At 41.1% G+C, this 20,237-nt stretch overlaps 2 protein-coding genes across 9 annotated transcripts in view; one reads left to right on the top strand and one right to left on the bottom strand.

Moving 5' to 3' along the window:
- LOC148041177 (phosphopantetheine adenylyltransferase-like) overlaps window positions 1-6,932 on the top strand; it is a 44,344-nt gene extending 37,412 nt beyond the window's left edge. The window contains exons 3-7 of one of the 8 annotated variants that reach the window (XR_015690828.1): window positions 4,971-5,030; window positions 5,108-5,254; window positions 5,366-5,435; window positions 5,818-5,905; window positions 6,106-6,675. Coding sequence is in view for 5 of the 8 variants with exons in the window: in XM_087677384.1 (XP_087533510.1) it covers window positions 4,971-5,030; window positions 5,108-5,202; window positions 5,366-5,435; window positions 5,818-5,905; window positions 6,155-6,204 (363 nt within the window). In the remaining 3 variants the exon portion in view is untranslated. The other 7 variants (XR_015690829.1, XR_015690830.1, XM_087677387.1 and 4 more) reach the window with 7 other exon arrangements.
- A 1,215-nt stretch (window positions 6,933-8,147) lies between these two features.
- The window catches only part of LOC148041176 (PH, RCC1 and FYVE domains-containing protein 1-like), a 47,029-nt gene continuing 34,939 nt past the window's right edge, over window positions 8,148-20,237 (bottom strand). The window contains exons 7-11 of the mRNA XM_087677377.1: window positions 12,146-14,293; window positions 11,758-11,904; window positions 10,320-10,951; window positions 9,093-9,240; window positions 8,148-8,915 (exon numbers count right to left, since the gene is read on the bottom strand). Coding sequence (XP_087533503.1) covers window positions 9,105-9,240; window positions 10,320-10,951; window positions 11,758-11,904; window positions 12,146-14,293 — 3,063 coding nt within the window. The 3' untranslated portion in view covers window positions 8,148-8,915; window positions 9,093-9,104. The remainder of the gene's footprint in view (window positions 8,916-9,092; window positions 9,241-10,319; window positions 10,952-11,757; window positions 11,905-12,145; window positions 14,294-20,237) is intronic.

Here is a 20,237-nt window from a genome sequence, read left to right as displayed (position 1 = left end):
GCCAGATGAAGAGGAGAAAAAATGTCAGTTGTCTGCTGACGCTAGTAAGTGAAGAGATGACTCCAAGTTGTGGGAATGATGCTAGGAAGAGAGGAGTTAACACCAGGAGTGTGATAACTAACGCCAGGTGGAGAGAGCACCAAACGTAGGGAGGAAGGGCTCAAAGGAGCTGTCGCCAATACTAGAGAACGAGTGTCAGTTGGAAGAGGAAGAGGGCAGCCACCAAAACGCAGCTCCAAAGATGGTGGCTGATGCTTAATGGTAGGAGATGAAGGTGATGGAAGGAGAGTGTTAGAAGACTGACGGAGAGAGAGTGGGAGTGATGGACTGAAGGATCAGCCGTAAGGAATGAATAGGGTGTGGTCTATAAATAGGCATAATCGGTCTAGGGTGGCGCCCCTTTTTGGGGCTGCAAACCCTAAACACAAAACACAAAAACGCAAGATGCAAACTGTGTGAAGTGTTTTTCAACACCCTCTCTCAGGCCCAAGAGAAGAGTGAGGTGGAGATGCAATGCTACATGCTGAAGAATGCTCATGCAGCAGGTGCCACTTGGACAATGTCACTCGTGGGAAAATTATTCACTTGTCCAAGCGCCCTAGTACAAAGATGATGAAATCATGCAATGCATAGGAGGAATGTCGGACTTTGTGTGGTGTCGAGAACCATAAGGATATGCTCATACTCGATCTCGGGAGGTGGCTTCATGTTGACTAAGGGATGAAGAAGATCCGCCCTATAATCTGAGAATACCACTTGAAAGGGGACCTTTGAAGATAGTCAGGAGACTGGATGAGTTGTAGAACTTGAAACTCCACCTCGAGAAAGAAGCCACTAGCTCCGTGACTTCATGTTGGAAGGAATACCAAGGCCTAGCCATGAAGTGTTGCTGAAGACCTAAGGGCCTTATCTAGGTAGATCCTTTAGATTGTGGATATGAGTAGAAGAAATGATTGCTCAAAGGAGAGCCACTCCTCGAAAGTGAAAGATGGTGGTGTGGGAAGAACTTCATGGCACATAGGGTCCCTCTCTGAATCGGAAGGAGTAGAAGTAGGAGCCCCTCGCGGTACATCATGCCACCTAGGAACATCCAAGTCAAGTAAAGACCGACAAGTGGCAAAGCATCCTGCAAGAGTCAAGCTCCAAGAGAAGCCCAAACACCTGTACAACATCATCCATACAAGTGGCTCTGTAAGGTATATAATAGTAGACCATGTGCATAGACGGGTAAGCATCAAGAGCAACTGCTCTCTGACTTGTATGGGCAAAAGCAACCCAACTAGCATAGAAGCTAAGCAACACAGAAGCAACAAAGCCATAACTGCTAAACCCAAGAATCCGAGTCTGAGAGATAAAGGGAATCCAACCACTCAGGGCTCATTGACCGCGAAGCATCTGATGAGACGAAGGAAGTGTCGTTGGTCGTGCGTCGATGAAGGTATCTGGGGCTTGGAAGAACAAGCCAGAAAGCACCTAGAACTGACCTCTTGAACTTGAGTGGAAGACAGTGGGGAAAAAGGAGGCTCGGGATGAGCCAAGGGTGGGAAACAATCACGGACTCTCAGTGGAGTAGAATGTGAAGGAAATGTGGGCCGTGGAAGCTAGTGTACCTGGAAGTAGGTGGGGGAAACCTCCGCGCAGTGGGGCGGTCTCCGAGAGGGCTTATCGCCTCGTAAGGTCTTGGAGCCTTCGTGTACTCAAAAGGACTTAGTGCATGTCGGTTGCGGCTTATTGCCTTGAGCATAATACTCTGATAGTCGATGCAGAACGATCTTTGTGTCCCAAGAAGGAGAGGTGGCACAAGGAGTGCTTGGTGAAAGACGCATACTTCGGAGGGGTGGGGAGCAAAGGTCGAAGTCGGCAAGCTTCGATGGGGTGACCCTTCGCGTTGCAATAGTAGCACCCAATAGAAGGGCAATCTGTCGATAGAGATGCCATGGAATTGGTGTGGCAAACTGGACAAGGGAGGGTAGGAGGGAGAAAAACAATATCGTCCAATGTGGAGCGGAAATGATAGAGAATTCAAGTGTTGATGCCGAACTCGCCACTGGTCTTTGTCTTCTCTGATGAGGAGGATCTTTGTGGCTCTTTGAGCACCTTCGGCTCTTATCCAATGTGAAAATGACTAAGTGACCAGAGAGACCGTAGGGTTTGCAGGGTAAAACACAGTGTGCACGGCAAACACTGAGAGAGAAAAGAACCACAGAAGATCATGAAAGATGAATCATGCTAATGAAATGAATCTGATACAAGGGTGCTATAGCACAAAGGAAGCCCTGGAGTGTAGGAAGACTGCCGAAGAAGCCTCTGAGTCTACAAATGCAAGATGAGGAAGTGTCACTTGGAGCAGGGAGATTGCCGTCGAAGGGTGAGGAGCCTCTGAATCTGCAAATGCAGGGATGAAGAGTGGCACCTACAAGCAAGGAGACAGCTGATGAAGCCTTCGTCTGCAAATGCAAGCCTGAAGAGCTAATGCCAGGTGGTGTAGGAGTAGCCAGGAACCAAAACACAAGGCGGTGGTGCTGTCGAGATGAGGAGAAGCTAACTCTAAGCTGCTGGATGGTGGTCGCCAGGTGAAGAGGAGCAAAAACGCTAGTTGTTTGATGACGCCAAGTTGTGGGAGTGATGCCAGTGGAGAGAGTACCAAACACAGGGAGGAAGGGCTCGAAGGAGTTGTCGCCAACACTAGAGGAGGAGCGCCAGCTGGAAGAGAAAGAGGGCAGCCACCAAAACATAGCTCTGGAGGAAGAGGAAGACTGACAGAGAGAGAGAGTGGGAGTGACGGACTGAAGGATCAGTTGTAAGGAATGAATGGAGAGTGGTCTATAAATAGGCATAGTTAGTCTAGGGTGGCGCCCCTTTTTGGGGCTGCAAACCCTAAACGGAGAAATGCAAAGACGCAAATTACGAGTGAAGGGTTTCTTAACATAGTCATTGTTGGTGACATTTTTAAGGTGGCTATTTGTGGTATTGGCACTTTGCCATTATTACTTGACCGTCCAATTGAGCTTCGTTTTAGAAGTCCTACATGTTTTGGACTTGGGCTTCACTCCTCTTAGTTCATGGCCTTACAAGATTCGGTGCTTGGGTTATCTTCATTGAGTAGGCCCTCTTGATTGAAGATTCTTCTTTAGGAGCCACTATATCTATAGGTTGACAAGTGAGGGAACTATACAAGCTCCATTCCCCTTTCATTGTACAAGGTCCTTCTAGGCAATCTTCCATGGCTTCCATCCCACCTCCTACCATCTCTCTTGGTGGTTCCTTCATACCCCCCATCCTTTTCAGAGGGGGACGATATTGGCGATTCGGTTGTGAATTCCCCGGTCCCTTGTGTTTCAAAGGGGGATTCCCAAGATTGTGAGAAGCTTCTTCATCAACGGACTTTATGTGCATTGGTGCTTCTTTTGCTACCCTAGGATCCATTTCGTCTTCTTTGGCGGTTAGTCACATCCAAGATCTAAGAGGGGGTGTTAATAATCATTTGTGTCATGCACAATCATCTCTTGCTTGTGTGCCTCAGTTTGGGTTAGATGGGGACATTAGTTAGGAGCTCTAACACTTGGTCTGTTGTGTGTTTTGACGAAGGAGGCAACTTTGTTTAGAGCTTGCATTTCTTTCCTAGTGAATTTTGGGTGTTCACACTATTAGAGATCAATTTTCAGCTCCTTTGCTTTTCTTTTTCAATGGTTGGAGGACCTATTCACACTTGCTAGAGGTGATCAACATTATTATTAGTGATTTGCATTTTATGTGGTCACCATTATTATTTTATTGCTAAAAATGCAATTGACCAGCATTTTTAAGGGCTAGTTTAAACAGGTCGGTGAGATTTGGGCATTTCTTGCTATTCATAGCACGGCAATTTGGTTCTTAAATGTCTCACTGAAATGTGAAACGGCCTTAAGTGAAATGGTGACTGAAACAAGATATTATGTCATATATATTATTTAGCCACTACACTTAGTGTTTCACTTGGGACTTGCCCAAAGGTGACGTTTTAGGGTGAAATGCAACGTTTCAAGGGTGAAACATTTCGCAGTTACCTTGCATGCACAGGAGGCCTACATAGGCTGCAAGTTGGAAACAGCCTGTTAGGAGTGAAATGCAGCCCTAGGGGATCACCAACATATTGGAAACCTTAGATGATGCCCTAGAATAGGTCCAACCAGCCTAGTAATGGTGATGCCTGCCCTAAATTGGCCACCCAAGATGTGAGATGTTTGACAGTCACGGCTGAAAAGGGATGATCAGCAGCCAAGGACCCTCGAAGAGAGAGAGCCCAAGAGGAATGAATGACGGCAAGGACAACCACAAAACGGTGAAGCCGCCATGAAAAGCAAGTAGGGAACACACATGTTGGGCAGGGAGACCTACAGAAGGCAAGGAGTTGGACATGGGAAGAGACAAGAAATGACATAACTGCTAATAGGTTTCCTCTACAGGAGTGGGGACACTGATCCTACTTCTCTTTCATGAGAGGAGGATGACTAAGTTCTCCTCTTTGATGATGGCTTGGTCATCCTAGCTAATAACATTTTTAAAGATAGGATCTTCTTTTGCACAACTTACAGCATGGTGGTTCCCTACAAAGGGCCGATCTTCTTTTGCACACTTACAACATGGTGGCTCCCTATAAAGGGCTGACCTTATATTTTGCCTTTCACTTTTCTTGAAGGTAGTTTTCTATGGGTTTGCATCCTTTTTGGCGTTTCTTAAATCATTATATGATACGAACAAGAGAGTGTATGTCTTGCTGGCCATACTCTTGATAAAACAATCATTATTTGCACACCTAACATTTCTCTTTTCCCCCCCCCAAAAAAAAACAAAAAAAGGGGGGGAAAGAAAAGAGTCATACGCTATAACCACAAGTAGTATCCAGCAAATGTCCATTGTTTTGCACTTACGAGGCACTAGCAATAGATGCATCCATCTATTTTACTAATTGCCCATGGTTTGGCTAGCAGTTAGTGGATTTAATTGAACCATTTGAGGTGAGGAAGGAAGCTGTTGAAAACTACATCAAGGTACGTAACATGGTGTTATCTTTGAGTATTTAAAGGTAGCTTTTCTTTTCATCGTTGACAAATCTCTGTCATGACAGTCAAGAAAGCCACAATTGGAAGTGCAAATTCATCCTATTGTGGATCCTTATGGCCCGTCGATTGTGGATGACACCTTGGAAGCCATTATTGTAAGGTATACCCAAGTGTTCAGAACTTCAGCTGCACCTTCTTTAGTGAAGAATTTGGTATACAGCCAAAACTTTTTCCTTTACATAATGCAAGTTTATTTTCATTACATTAAAGAGAGAACTGTACAGTTTGTCCATCATAATGGCTCTTCAATATACTTTTTACAGCAAAGAGACAGTTGGTGGAGGTCATGCAGTAAACAAGAAAAGGCATGAAAGGGGTCTGAGCGAACTGAAGGTATGATTCTGGAGCCATGTAAGTTCAAGGCTGATTGGTGATGCACATACGGTATGCTGAAGTATGGTAAAAACCTAATGTGTTCTATCACATTTTTGTTGTCTACTGAAGCATGATTCAAACATGATGCTGAAGTATAACCAATCTATCACATTTTTAATTTCATTTATCACATAGGTATTAGGTGTTCTAAGAAAGATCACTTGAAAGTTTAAAGGCCAATGTTTTCAATCTTATCAAGAGTGTATGTGATCAAGAAACAGTGATATAAGCTGATGGACCAGTTTTCACAGGAAAATTTTTGGCAGTCACCACCAACTTAGTGTTTATTACAATGCATTGCACAGCAATGGTTGACTGATGATTGATCACGTTGATGCAGATTCTTGTAGTTGATTTGGTGGAAGAGCATGGAGGTGAGAAGATGAGCTCAACACTCGTGAGACAACGCTTATCAGAAGCTTTGACAAGTAAGTAGTGCCAAAATTATGGAGGTCATTTTTTTCACATACAGATCTTCAAACAACCAGATTGCTATTATTATTTACCATTGTAAAGATCTACGAGTGAGGTAATTTGTTCAAGTCTTTTGTTGGAATCTAGGTGATTTACAAAGAAAGTGATGTTTTTTTTGTGGACAATAATATGATAACTTCCTTCCCAAATTTAGGAGCCACTGCAGCTTGACATATTAGCAAATTGCCTTGTTGGAAGTGTAGATAGAACTGGAAAAGGTAGCACAGCATTGCAGGCGGACATACATCTTTGATGAAGCATGCCTTCTTACATCAAGGGGAACAAACTTTCTGGTGGTGTGTTCTTGAATGCTTTGCTTTACAAACATTGCTCACTGGCCCATTTTATTGGGACATATGAGATTGAATTTAATGATTCTTTTGTTCCTTTCCGAGAGGATCTATAGGTGACAATTCAAGAGAATGACATGAATTATTGGTTTGGTAGATGAAGTTGTAGTGATATATGTGAGTCTCATGAGATTGAATTTAATGATTCTTTTGTTCCTTTCTGAGAGGATCTATAGGTGACAATTCAAGAGAATGACGTGAACTATTGGTTTGGTAGATTTAAGTGGTAGTGATATATGTGAGTCTCATGTAGATCCTACTTCCAATATTTTTTAGATGTATGGTGAGATGTAAGAAACGTCCAATTTTTTACCCTTTCATGGATTGAGGATGGACAGACTAACACCCCTCCCAATACAAAGATCTACTTTCTTGGCACATCAGGTGCCTAGAGAGGTGGAGTTCGTCTTCTGATGTGCCCAGTCTATTATGAGATACGAGGGTCTACAACTGCCTCTACAGAGATGGATTTGTTGTTCTCATAAATATTGGTTTAAATATTCATCAATGCTCATCGTCTGATGCCACACAATGATCCTCCTCTCCTCAACCTCCTTCCCTACATGTGATCTTGGCTGCTGGAGTTACTTATTTCTCCATCTTAATTGGCTGTATTATTTCAATGACAATGTGTAGCAGAATACAAAATTTCACATAAATCTGTAGGTGTTTTTAGATAGCAAATAATATCAATCTTATGTACAAAATGAAATTCTTTGTCAAAGAGTTCATTCTTAGTTTAAAGGTTGGTTGTATATAAAAGTACATAGGATCAGAGGTAACATATTCAGTGCTTAGAAGTGCCACAAGGCCCCATTAATAGGACCTTGAAGACATGATTGAGGGCAAGTGGCTACCCGAGCTGATTGGACTGATTAACAAATAGTATATGTAGTTCCACTCTATAAACCAAAAGATATGTTAACAAATATTGAGGTTCATCTAAGAGTACATATCGATAACATAGGTTATAAAGAATTTGTTCCCCTTATTTTTAATGCTAAGCCCAACTTTTACTGACATGCTAAAAGGTTTGTCATTGCAATATTTGCGTGTTATTGAAAAGTATGTATGATTCATAAATCCTGCAATGTTTTTACAAATGCTTTTAACTAGTTGCTATCCTATTTAAATAAAATCATAAAGCCATATAATTATTAGTTAAAGCTAAATTTGAATCTCCAACCAATATTTTTCTTCCTTAGATATCAAAGATTGTACATGAGATGTATGTTTGCATTGTGCAATGATTGCCAATAGATCTTATAAGACTACAAATATTATTGTATAAAAGTTGCAAAGTACGGTTCCTAAAAAGTGAACGATGAAAATATCATGGAAAATTTTTGCAAACATAGCATAGCAAACTAAATTGGGATGATCAATCATTTGTCAATTTTTTCTATGTAAACTGAAGTTAAATTTGTCAATTAATATGAAATTTCAAATAAAATGAGTAATGACCGATATGCCTAAAGACAGTTACTTTCAACCAAAATCATAGATACATTCAATAAATACTTGTTGCTAAGTACCTTGTGCTCAAAAGAAACTTCTACCCAACGCCACTTTCGTTTCTAAACTTGAGGGAGATACACCTTCCGAAGTTTTGTAGGTCATGGTGTGTACAAAAATCCAATTTGGTGACAATCTTTAAAATGATTGATGAAACCACATCTTTTCCTTGGCTTAAAAATGACAGATTGCCCAATAGATAAGATACAACGTAGACCTGTTTTGGTGGTGGTCAATGCAAATTTTCTATCTAATAACAATCTACGGTAAACTTATGAGGAACCTTTTTGGCCAATAAAAATGCTATATTCAAATAAGCACCATAGCAACTTTATTACGAAGAAAAATCCACTCAATTATTCAAAATATAACATGCAAAACCATACCAGTATTGATGTAAAAACCCTTTACATCTGCACCATGATATATGGACTTACACAAACTAGTATCTCACTTTCAGCTGGAAAGTGACGTGTCAGTTTTGGATTAGTTTACAACAATATTTTGTAATGTACATGAAAAGCTGGATTGGCACTGACCTCTAATAAAGGTCCATCTCAGAAAGATCTGTGAAATGACAGCCATCCCCACACAGGATGGTACATAATGTTACTGAGAAAATTACTTTGAGAGGAACTTACATAGCTTGGAAATGTTGGTAGGTTACAATTGATACACCTTCCATAATAATGTACATCCATGGAACCTGAGGCTGCCATGAGAATTGTGAGAGGATTAGGAGCCATGTGTCCCAACATTCCTCACACTCCATATGGAGAAATCAATACAATCAAGTACAGATCACATAGGGTTGCAACTTCCTGAGAGACGAATTCGTCCAGCAGTACGTTCACAATGCCAGGATTCTGACAAACATGATGTAAGACCAATCTTCTGGTCCAACACAAAAAGAATCACACAAAAGATTTTTATCTTTCAAAAGATTTCTTCACATCAGAGGCCTTGTTTGCAAAAGTAGGTACACTGTCGCACAAGGGTTAACACAACTGTAGTGGCCACTGGTGGAGCCACTGAACCAAAAATATTCAGCCCCTACGATTATGTTGTTCAGCTTTTGTTCTGATTGCTCCCTGGCGAACTATGAAATAGATGAAAAACCCAGACAATCTGTTAATTGAATGTACGGCAGGAAAAGAGGAACACCTATATAATATTCAAAATAACTACTTGTACATATGTCTCAATTGCAAAAGCAGGGAACCTCATCACAAAAGTGTTCAGAGCCTTCAGTGTACAACATACACGCACGAATTACCTGAAGGTTTGATCAGGATGCTCCTACCCTGTCTGCTAGTGGAACTGAAGCAGTACTATTCAAACCCCTAACATTATATTGTTCATAGACTAGCACACGATTTTCAGCCCACCATTGCTCTGCTTGCTTCTCACTAAACTTCTTCCGGCTGTCAAAACAAAAGGAATAATAGCAGCATGACTACTATGATTTAAGACCTCCCTCCCCCCCAAACGGTGCAATTATCAATATTTAAGTAAATTCAAAAGGTTTCTTGTTTAAAGAGGAATTCTACATATGCAGGCATCTATGGGTCTTTTCCTTGAAAGTAAAAGTAAAGCATCATCCTTCAAGACCAAGATCACTGAGATTCAAGAAACAGAGTGTTTAATGACCATTTAAGTTAAGACTTCAATGATCCAGTTCTTCCATCATTTAATAGATGCAATGCAATTACCTGAAGGGTGGATATGGAGAAGAAAAGAATTCTATTTGCAAAATCACGAGTCAAGTCAAAATGGCTCTTTTAAGACCAAGGTCAAGACTAGTAATGGGACCTTGGACAAGTATTGAATAAGGGCAACTTCATTTAGTTTAAACAGCCAGTTTTTTAGTAGAAAAAGTAGTGTACAGTTGGGTTGAATAAAGATGCAATTGTTCTTACTGTGGGTTTCACCAGTCTGATCATTCTACACAGTTGATGCTGATATTGAATTCGAAGCATAGAGACAACAAGAAGCTGATAGCTGAAGTTGCAGCAAAGAGACAAAGTTGAGCTGATCAATGAAGCCCTAGTGAATGCAGTGAACAGAGACAAGAAGTTGTTGCAGCAGAGGCAGCCAAGGATGTGGCAGTGCTTCAAGCTGTTGTACAGGGCTGAATAGCAGATCGACTGACAAAACCAAGCCTAAGTGAGCAGGCCATGGCAATGTCAAATCTGCAATTTTCATGCCACAACACCCAAGGAACCAGCTTTGTGCAGGGATCATCCATGCAAGCAAAGCATGCACCCACATGTAAGCATGCACATACACACACATTCTTTGAGTACTTTATATTAGCAGTGGGAATAATCCAGAAGATTCTCAACTTGAGAGATCCTCCAGCAAAACACACAGTATATAAAAAACAGATCTACTGTAACTTGAAGCAATCATGCACTGATTGATGCAATGACTGACAAACGTGCACAGATTTTCATGCAGAGTTCATTAAACTTCATGTGATTTGGAGCATCTATCAACTAACCTGAATCTTACTCTCTTCAAATCCTTGCCACCACCTGGTAGAGCTGTGAAAGTAATATACACTCCTGGCTCATGTTGCTTAACCCACTCAGTCTCAACATGCTGAAAATGGCCATTTGAAGGCACTGGTGTATTCCCACCATCTGAATTCTTCACGGCAGCTTCCCTGTCTTCTGAAATTCCTGATAAAGATGGAGCCAGTTTATTTTTTGCACTTCCCACTACTTTTTCAGCTGTCTGGACATCCTCTGGAGCTTTAGGTGGGATGAACACAGAAACAAACTTCCCGCCTGCCTGTTGATGGGACTCCAGGAAGCTGCCATGTTCTGCATTGTCCACAATCCTATGCATATTCTGCTGGGAAACCCCCCTTTGTGGTAAATACAAAGACCCATTTGGTGTTGCATATGGGCTTGTTGCACTATTAGACTCCGTATCCCGAACTATTTTAACGGTAGGATTTCCACCATATTTATTGTCATGAAAGCAAATACCTTCGACTTCTGGGATACCCAAAGAATCAAAAGCACCTGGCTGAGTAGCCCCAACTGAGTCAAGGGCTGGTGAAAAAGGTGTTATTGTCCCACCATAATCATGTAGTTGTGCAGGCAGCTTTTCTGCCAAGTCTTTCAGCTGCAAAATTGAAAGACAAGAGAGGGATCAAATACGTTTGTATGAAGAATAGACTTCCCTCCCTCCCTCTTCATCATGAGACATGTTTGGATGCTGTGTTTTTATCTCCTATCACATTGTCATGCAATACAATACTCAATGTATGCACTCTTTTTAATAAACTATAGACCAAAACAAAAGAGTAATGCAAATAAGAATTACTATCTGATCATGCAAATCTTAGTTCATGGAAAAAAAGCTCATCCACACTATAACATGCTCCTCAGTCATGCAAACAAGAATATTAATCATGTAAGAACAAGGAAGCCATGAAGACTCTATCCCTAACATTAGAGGAAACTACTACACAGAGCGGATGGAGACGGTTGTGACCCTGAAGCCTATTCCTCTGCCTGAGCTGGGAAAGCACTTCAGTCAATATGTTTGAAATCAATCACATGACCGCAGGTTGGCAACTTCCCATGCAAGACACCATGAAAAGGAAACTCAAATAGCCAACCCATCCCAGGTACAAACTAGGAAGCAGCGAGCAAAGCAGTTCTCATGTGGAAATAATGCTGCAGGAAATATGGTTATTGTATCACAGTCAATGCCCAAGGGCATTCAAAGCATGATAATTTTGTGTCATTCAAAGCACGAAGGTGTTCATCCTACTTCAGCATCAAGCAACATTGGAACAAACCCTTTAAAACCATACAGTATGGTGTTGAAGAAATTCCTTCCCTTTTTTAATGTATGTGTGAAAATTAGAAATTTCTCAACAAGTTGCACTTTCAGGAGACCAAAAAAGTTCAACCTCAGCAGACCTGTATTGTTAGGCATCTTATGACTTCCTTCGCAGCTTTGCACTTTGCAGCTTCATCTGCAGCCACTGCATTTGCTACTTGCAGCTCACTGGCAGTATGCTGCAGCTGTGCTTCTTGAGCTTGGCAGCATTGAGTAAGAGTCTCAACCTGTAGTGCAGATGACATAATGCAATAAAGCAATTGCAATAAGCTGGCTGGAGTGAATGTGAACAAAAATGTTATGGAATGCTCTCACTCATGTTCCAGACAGAACTAACAAACCACAACCAGTATCAGGATTATCAAACAACTACTCTTATTTAAAATAGCAACTAGGACCACAAGCCCTGGTAATAATCCCTAAAGCCCCTGAAAAAAGCCTAAGCCCTTGGAAAGATGAAGCACAAACCTGTGCCTGCAACTTCAAAACTTCCTGTGTCAAGATTTTGTTCCTTTTCTTAAGTTCATCAATGAGAAAATCAGGAGAAGTAAGGCCTGACATGGTCGGAGTGGGAGTGGTGGAGCGAGGGGGACTGGGCCGTCTTGACAGAGGTGAGATGGCTAATGCAAGATTTCTTGGTGGTGGAGCAGACACAGGAGAGAGCGGATGCTTATGCAATGAGGTATGTGTGTCATAGAACACAGTTGCGCTGACAATTCCTTTGGAACTTGCATCACTTGGAGCAGGTGACACACGCCGAAGTGACTCTGGCTTTCTTATTTGCTTTATTGGAGACTTATCCTCATGCTGTTTAGCCTGTTCAGAGAGAGGAAGCCTAGGTAGTGACAGTTGAACTTTCAATTGCTTACCTTCTGATTTGTCCACTTTATCTTTGAGTTCCAAAGATTGCTGTATTGAGCTACCTTTTTTGCTACCATTACTATTGGAACTCAAGCCCCCACTAGCCGCCATCTTCAGTTTGGTGTAGCATGGATCACACACACGGTAAGGTTTTTTTGGGCTGGGAGCCAATGTTGCCTTGGTTGCCTTTTTGCTACTGCATGCATGACAAAAGACATGCCCGCAGTTGTAGCAGTTATGCCTCTTACGAGTAAACCCAAAAGACTGCCGGCAACCAGAGCAAACTGATTGATCTGCTCCTGAAAGCCATTTATGCAAACAAACCACAGCTGTAAAGCTAGTTCCACAAGAGATGCTTTTTACTTGTTTATCTTTCAATGCTTCAACCAGGGTAGGAGTATGCCTGTCTTGAACATCTCCATGTCCAAGCCTTCCATTGGCTCCCTTCCCCCATGTGTAAACCTCTGTTTTTGAGGTCAAAACAGCCACATGATGTGATCCACATGCTATTTCCTCAACAAATGCTTCCCAGAGTTTACCCTCTACGAGTAAAGGATATTGCCCACTAGCATGCGGATCCCCCAATTGGCCATAGACATTGCTCCCCATAGTAAACACCGTGCCTGATGTTGTAAGTGCAACAGTCAGACTATGCCCACAGCATACCTGTCGAAAATCATGGTCCACAAGAGCAGCAACACAGGTAGGAACCAGCTTTTGTTCCTTATCCCCATGCCCAAGGCGCCCCTTATCTCCATCGCCCCAAGTAAAAAGTTTTCCTGAAGAGCAGCTGGTCGCATCTGAATAGCCCATGATCACCTCCACTACAGCTGCTGTATGCCAGACCCCACATGCAACTCTGACAGTTTTGAGACCTTTCAAGGATTCCACTTCTTTGGGGTAAGATGTACTCATCTTGTCACCATGCCCAAGGGCTCCAAATGTACCATCACCAAAAGTGAAGAGCTGACCTGCAGATGTTATTAACACAGTATGCCATGGACCACAAGCAACACTTGAGATTCTGATACCATCTGAAAGATGAACCCTCCTAGGCATCCAATGGCTAAATTCATTCCCTTGACCTAGAAGGCCAAAGCTTCGTGTACCATCTCCCCACGTATATAGATCTCCACTAAGTGTTACTGCACATGTGTGATATTCACCACAAGCAACATGTTCAATGCTAGTATTTGCTAATGTCTCCACTAATTGTGGATGTGCCACATCTGAATCAACTCCATGGCCAAGCCTACCTCCAGACTCCTCCCCCCAACAAAATACTTCACCTTGCCTACTAACTAAGGCAGCATGCCTTTTACCACATGCAATATTGTGCACATCTAATACCACAGCTGACTCTAAATGCTTAGGTAGCAAAGCATCTAATTTTGGACCAGTACCACTCTCAGCTCTGTATGAGCCACCACCTAACACACCATCCCCGATTCCTTCACCCCACATGTATACATCACCTAAAGCTTCAGAATCATCTTGTCCAGAGCCATGACTTGAGGAGCTTATCATGCTTGAAAGGCTAACTCTAAATGCCTCTGAACTAGTGTCCTTTAGTTGAAATTTTAAGCTCTCTGTTACAATATCTGAATCACCAGAATTTAAGGAGTCCCCAACCAAACTTCCATCTGGATAGCTCTTTCTTGAATCTGTGGAATTAACAGTTGCCATGGAATATGTTTTATCCAATCCACGATGTGGGGGACTTCCATAGGTCCCTCGATAAGAATCCCCAATGTCCTGAAATACAACAAAATTGAGCAGGAAAGCCTTAAAGAAAGTTATCCACACAAACACTTAAAGTAATGTCAATCTGTTGAACAGAAAAAGTAAAAGATCAGCAATACAATGCCAAACTATAAGAACTGTGACAGCCTTACATCTGACATGAAACATAAGGAAAATTATGTCCTATAGTAACTCTTAATTTCAGTTGTACTGACGACAGAAGAGGAACCATATAACAACCAGTCAAATAAATGGGGTTGAGATTAAATACTCAAGTTTAATCTCTAGACAAGGCAGATAATGCAGGTAAATACATGTGTTTGGAAATTTATGTGCCCTGTATAATCTGTAAAGCAGCAGCTAAATGACCAGTAATCTCCTTATAAAACTAATGGAGTCAAAGTTTATATACCCAGTCTGAAATCTAAACCGTAGCAAGTTTACAGAAAAAGCCACTTCTGGAGTCTTAAAATCATAAATGAATCAAGCAGCCAATAAGAAATATTAGTGTACTTTGGATATGTCAGGAGGACCTCATTCAAGTCATTTTCATAATAAGAGCAACATAAAACACACTTGGATAGATCATAGTTTGCAGGCCTTCAAGGCTCCGCAATACTATGCTCAGCCCAAGTGCTTAGATTTGGATCCTTGGACACAAAGATCAGCCACACTTTCGTTGAAATCAATAAGATGACTTCAAAAGATCTCTTGCACCATCCTTGGCATGTTGCTGATTCATTTCTCAGATCAAGCACTGCTATTCTTTCAGATCCCTATCAAGCTCATCCAGGGCTCGGCCCTCCCACATCTAGAGAGGTCGCTCATGTAGCTCTATCAAACAAGGCGCAAGGTCAATCCTGGGTGTTTTCTCTCAAACCAACCCCTCTTATGTTCCTGGAATGGCAGGCGGACAGTCAATCAGCATCCAGTCAGGCAGCACAGGCAGGTTGGTCTGCATGAGCAGTTGGGCAGCAGGTCAGCAGGCAGCAATTTAATTGCAGCAGGTCAGCCATGTTCAGCCTGGCTGGCTAACCTGGTTGTTTCTGGTCAGATTTTCTGGCTATTTATTAACAAGCTGCAACAGCTGCAGCAGGAGTTCCTCAATGCAGGAAGGTGATATCCTGTGAAGGTATTGTTGTTACCTTATTGGCACAACTGCCTGCCCAGTATAGTGAGTTTTATTTTTCTTTAGGACAGGTTGATGCCACCACATGGAAAGCGTTGATCCCTACGGTGTTGGATCAGGAGGACCATTTCAAGCTACACTCTCCACAGAAGCGGAATCCCCAAGCTTTGACATGCCAGAATGCAAACACAAAGAAGAAGGTAAAAAGAACAAGCAGGATGATAAATCCAAGGACTCCAACTGCCACAATTGTGGCAAGTCAGCTCATTGGAATAAGAATTTCCTAGAGAATGACAAAGAGGAGGATAATGAGGATAAGAAGACTTCCAAGTCTTGAAGAGTAACAACTACTCCAACCTCATCATTATCGCTTAATTTGGAGGTGATGGAGACATCTTCATCAAAGGATGTGACACTTTCTGCTACATGAATCCATCCAAAGAAATCATTAAGCATTTGTGTACGATGAAGAAAGATATCCATATTGGACACTATTCTTCACTTCCTATGCGTGGTATTGGCAGGATTCAAGTCATTCCCAATGGGCATAGTGGTGCTTTTGCATCAAAAATCCTCACTATGCCTGGACTTGCTTCCACCTCATGTTGATGTGTAAGATCTGTAGTCTAGGGCTGATGGTTGAGATTGAAGCTGAGCCTTTCCGGATTATTCATGATGGTCAGGAGAGAGGTAGGGTGCTGGATGCGAGGAGCATGGTGACTACAAATTGAAGTCAGCGGCTCTTTCTCACTATCTCCTTTCTTCTTAGTACCAAATTAAGCTATGGCATGCTTAGTTTGGTCATCTCAACCACGAGTACCTTAGGCAGCTTGTGACAAAATGGTTCGTGGCTTAGTAGAGGTTAGGATGAGCCAAACAAGGTGTCTTGGTGGGCCAAGATCTCCTTGTAGTCAGCCTTCATAGATTAGTGCAAACCTATGCAATGAGGTATCTTATGCTCACTATTGATGATTTTAGCAAGATGGCATGGGCTTTCTTTTTGCCACTAAAGTCACAAGCATTCTCTCTCTTTAGATATTGGCTGATCTATAAAGAAGCACAATCTGGGCAGAAGCTGAATGCCATCAAAGCTGGCAAAGATGGTCAGTCTACTTCAAAGGAAATGGCTTGATTCTACACGGATCAAGGGATACATCAAGAGTTTGCCAACATCAATCCTCCATCTAAAACTAGAGTATTGGGACACAAGAATGAGACCTTGGCGGAGATGGAAAGGACTATACTTGAGTATCACAAGGTGCTTGAGGCTCTTTCGCAAGAAGTCATAGTGAGCACCCTTCATATACTTAGAAAATTCCCAATGTAAACAATTCCAAACATGATGCCTATTGAGGCGTATTTTGGCATTTCTTATTTCAAGATTTTTGGGTGTGACCCACATCATACGTTTCACCACTAAAACATTGTGTTTCACCCTGAAATGTTTCACCTCAAAACACTTCACCTTTAGGCAAGTTCCAAGTGAAACACCAAGTGAAATTGTTGAATAAAACATATGATAGAGTTTTTTTAAATAAACAATGAGTTCCAACTTACTTGTTTATGCCATGCAAATACTTTCATGTCAACAAATGATGGTTTTTTTGGGTACACAAGATCAATAAGAATGGTATGCTATAAAAGAAGTGTGCAAAAACCCTCAAAAAAGCAAGAAAAAACCTTTTTTTTTTCATTTAAAAATCATGTTTCAATTAGCCATTTCACTAACGCATTTTTGTATTTCAATGAAAAATAATACATGTGAGAGAGTTTTCTTTTATAAACAATGAAATTCAACTTACTAATTTATGCCATGCAAATCCTTTCATGTCAACAAATGATGGCTTTTTTTGGGTACACAAGATGGTATGCTTTGAAAGAAGCGTGCAAAAACCCTCAAAAAGCAAGAAAAAACCTTTTTTTTTTCCATTTAAATCATGTTTCAATTAGCCATTTCACTAAGGGTATTTTGTGTTTCAATAAAATGTCTATGTCATTTCAAGTGTTTCACATTTCAATGCTAGCAAAACGTGTTGCACGGTTACCATGCACATGTGTCCACCTTGCAAAGCAGGAGCAAGCAAAGATGGATTCAAAGGCCTCATGACACTTGTTCATAGGCTACAATACCCAATCGATGGGTTACCACTTGTATGATCTAGACACTCAAGACATGATGTGAAACCAACCTTTCTCCCATGGATGGGTGGTAATTCCCTAATTACAATTTAGTTACAGCAGTAACATTTATTACAAAACTAAGAAATGCAAAACAACTTACAATCTTGGATAATGGACACCCTGTTGGCCCCAAAACTGATGCCCCTTTGGGTATTTCTTTAACTTAATTGAAGAAGAAGTTGATATACAATGGGATTCTCCCAATCCCTTTCGGTATAACTTATAGTAACTTTAGCCTTTGATCCCATGACTTCCTCGGGTCCCAAATGCATGCCCTCATGACAACCCTCCCTCTTAAATTCCTTGCAATCGTCCTCCACTGCACTGCCAGATGCATCAAAAGCAAAATAGTGGACTGGAATTTCCACAAGGTAACACAACATTATGCACCACTACTCAACCATTCCATATGGCCAACATATGCTGAAAATTACCAACCAATCATAACATAACATAAGACTCGCAAAGAATCTCAAAAACATTGCTAGATTATCATATGACATGTCTATTTCTCATGAGCTCAACTCATCTAGCAAAACCAAATCATACCATAGCATAATCAAGCATAAACCATGACTAAAACATCAATGGCATCATAATATATGCTGTTGTCCATGGAACCAACTGAAAACTAAGCATAATCTAATCGTAAACTGATCACTTATTGATTTAAGAACTGATCACAAATTGTTGTAAATGTGACCCCAAATTGATCACAAACTCATTGCAAAATCTGATGCAAAACTCATCCCAAAAGTGAACATAAACGGTTCTCAAGCTAATCAAAAATCGAGTTGAAACTTTATCAAAATTTTTGTCTTAAAATTGAGATAAATTTCATGTCAAATTGATCATAAATTGATACAAAAGTATAGTTCCAGTGCCCAGGTGAAACTCATACTCATCTGCATATATCTCACAAGTATAGTTCCAGTGCCCAGGTGAAACTCATACTCATCTGCATATATCTCACAATGATTGATATACTAAGTAGTGAACTCATGGCAAACATATTGTCAGCATGGTACCTTGGATGCATGCTGAATATATCTGAGATCCACTACATATGAGAGCTATCCATAAATGAAGAAGTGGAAATGCTACCTCCCCCTTGAGTATCAAACAATACTCAGAACTCTTGCTCTGCTGAACCTGACAAAGCCCGAGCTCTAACTAAAAGGCATCTAGATAAAGCTATAACAACTAAGGATGGTCTACCAAGTCATCCTCTTCCATCCATTTGACATTTATTGGCGAATAATTCTAAAATTTCACCAAGTATCTCTTGGAAACTTTACCTTAGACCTATCCATTTGACATTTATTGGAGAATAATTCTAAAATTTCAGCGAGTATCTCCTGGAAGCTTTACCTTAGACCTTTCTTTCCTTATGTGTCAAAATCTGCTCGGGTACCAAAATCTCATCCAACTTCTCAACCTCAAGCTGAATTTCAGCAAACATATCCTCTGGCACATCAACATGAAAAGACCTCAATAAGCTAACATGAAAGACATTGTGTATCCACCAATGTGGAGGCAATTTCAGTCAATATGCCACATCATTGATCTTCTCCAACACTTGGAAGGGCCCATAGTATCTCATACTCAACTTCAAATACAATATTTATCTTCCTTTTATCTTTTTCAGCCTTGCCTTTTAAAAGCACAGCAATATATAATCACCCTCTGCAAACTACAAAGCATGTCTATAGCAATTAGCTGCCCTCTTTTACTTTTCTTGTGATCTCTGAAGTGAATATTTTATATTTGCATGGGCTACATCCAAGTTTTCCACATAACGATCAACCTCAAAGATCTTATTCTTAGTTTGCAAAATAGGTGGTATCTTCTTGCCACCCTCAACCACCTCAAATGAAGCTTTGCCCATGGAACTTTGCACTATGTTTATACACTTTTACTTTCTCTGTATTCACAAAATATTATTGCTACCTTATATAGTGTAAATCCTCCAAACCACCTCTTAACAATCTTGAACCAAAAGCATCTGCTTACACAGGGGGGGGAGAGGAAGATGATGAGGGCCACAAAGATAATGACAACAACGTAGACGAGAAGAGGCTGCCTTAAATAGGCCTTGTTGGACAATATGAAAGCAACGTAAGTTAACCCACCAACCGTCCAACTTACCTCACCAACAATCCGACTTGTCCAAACAGCTGCCTTAGGCTGCACTCATACTAGGTACCAATAACAAAAGTTCTAACCTCTACTATCCTCTTAAAAAACTCATAGACGTACATGACAAAAAACTAAAAAAGTATAATGGTAAATCTACCATTAGATTGCTCTTCAAGTGTGCCTAGAACCACTTGATATGCCAATGGAAAGATGATAACCAAGATTAGATCAAAACAAATCTTTCATTAGAGGCAAAATGATTAGTTGCATTGTGTCTCCACATCAAAGCACTCTCTAATAGATCAGATCCTACTAAAAGAGTCTCTTCCATAGCAAGTCTCATCACCTCCTTAGCTAAGTCCCACCCTCTCCTTATTGATTGACCTTTAGATTTGTGAATCTAACATCATCCAAAAGGCCCCAAATCCAAACTCCATCCTCCTACCTTCCATTTAACAAAGGTTTAAAATCACCTCCAATAATCCAAGAATCTATAGTCACGAGGTC

Source organism: Lygodium microphyllum, chromosome 1 (assembly GCF_053477565.2).
Source record: "Lygodium microphyllum isolate KBCC chromosome 1, Lygodium_microphyllum_v1.1.10, whole genome shotgun sequence".
NCBI classification, from domain to species: domain Eukaryota; kingdom Viridiplantae; phylum Streptophyta; class Polypodiopsida; order Schizaeales; family Lygodiaceae; genus Lygodium; species Lygodium microphyllum.
Note: the sequence above shows the minus strand (reverse complement) of the source record. Positions and strands in the feature narration are given on the sequence as shown.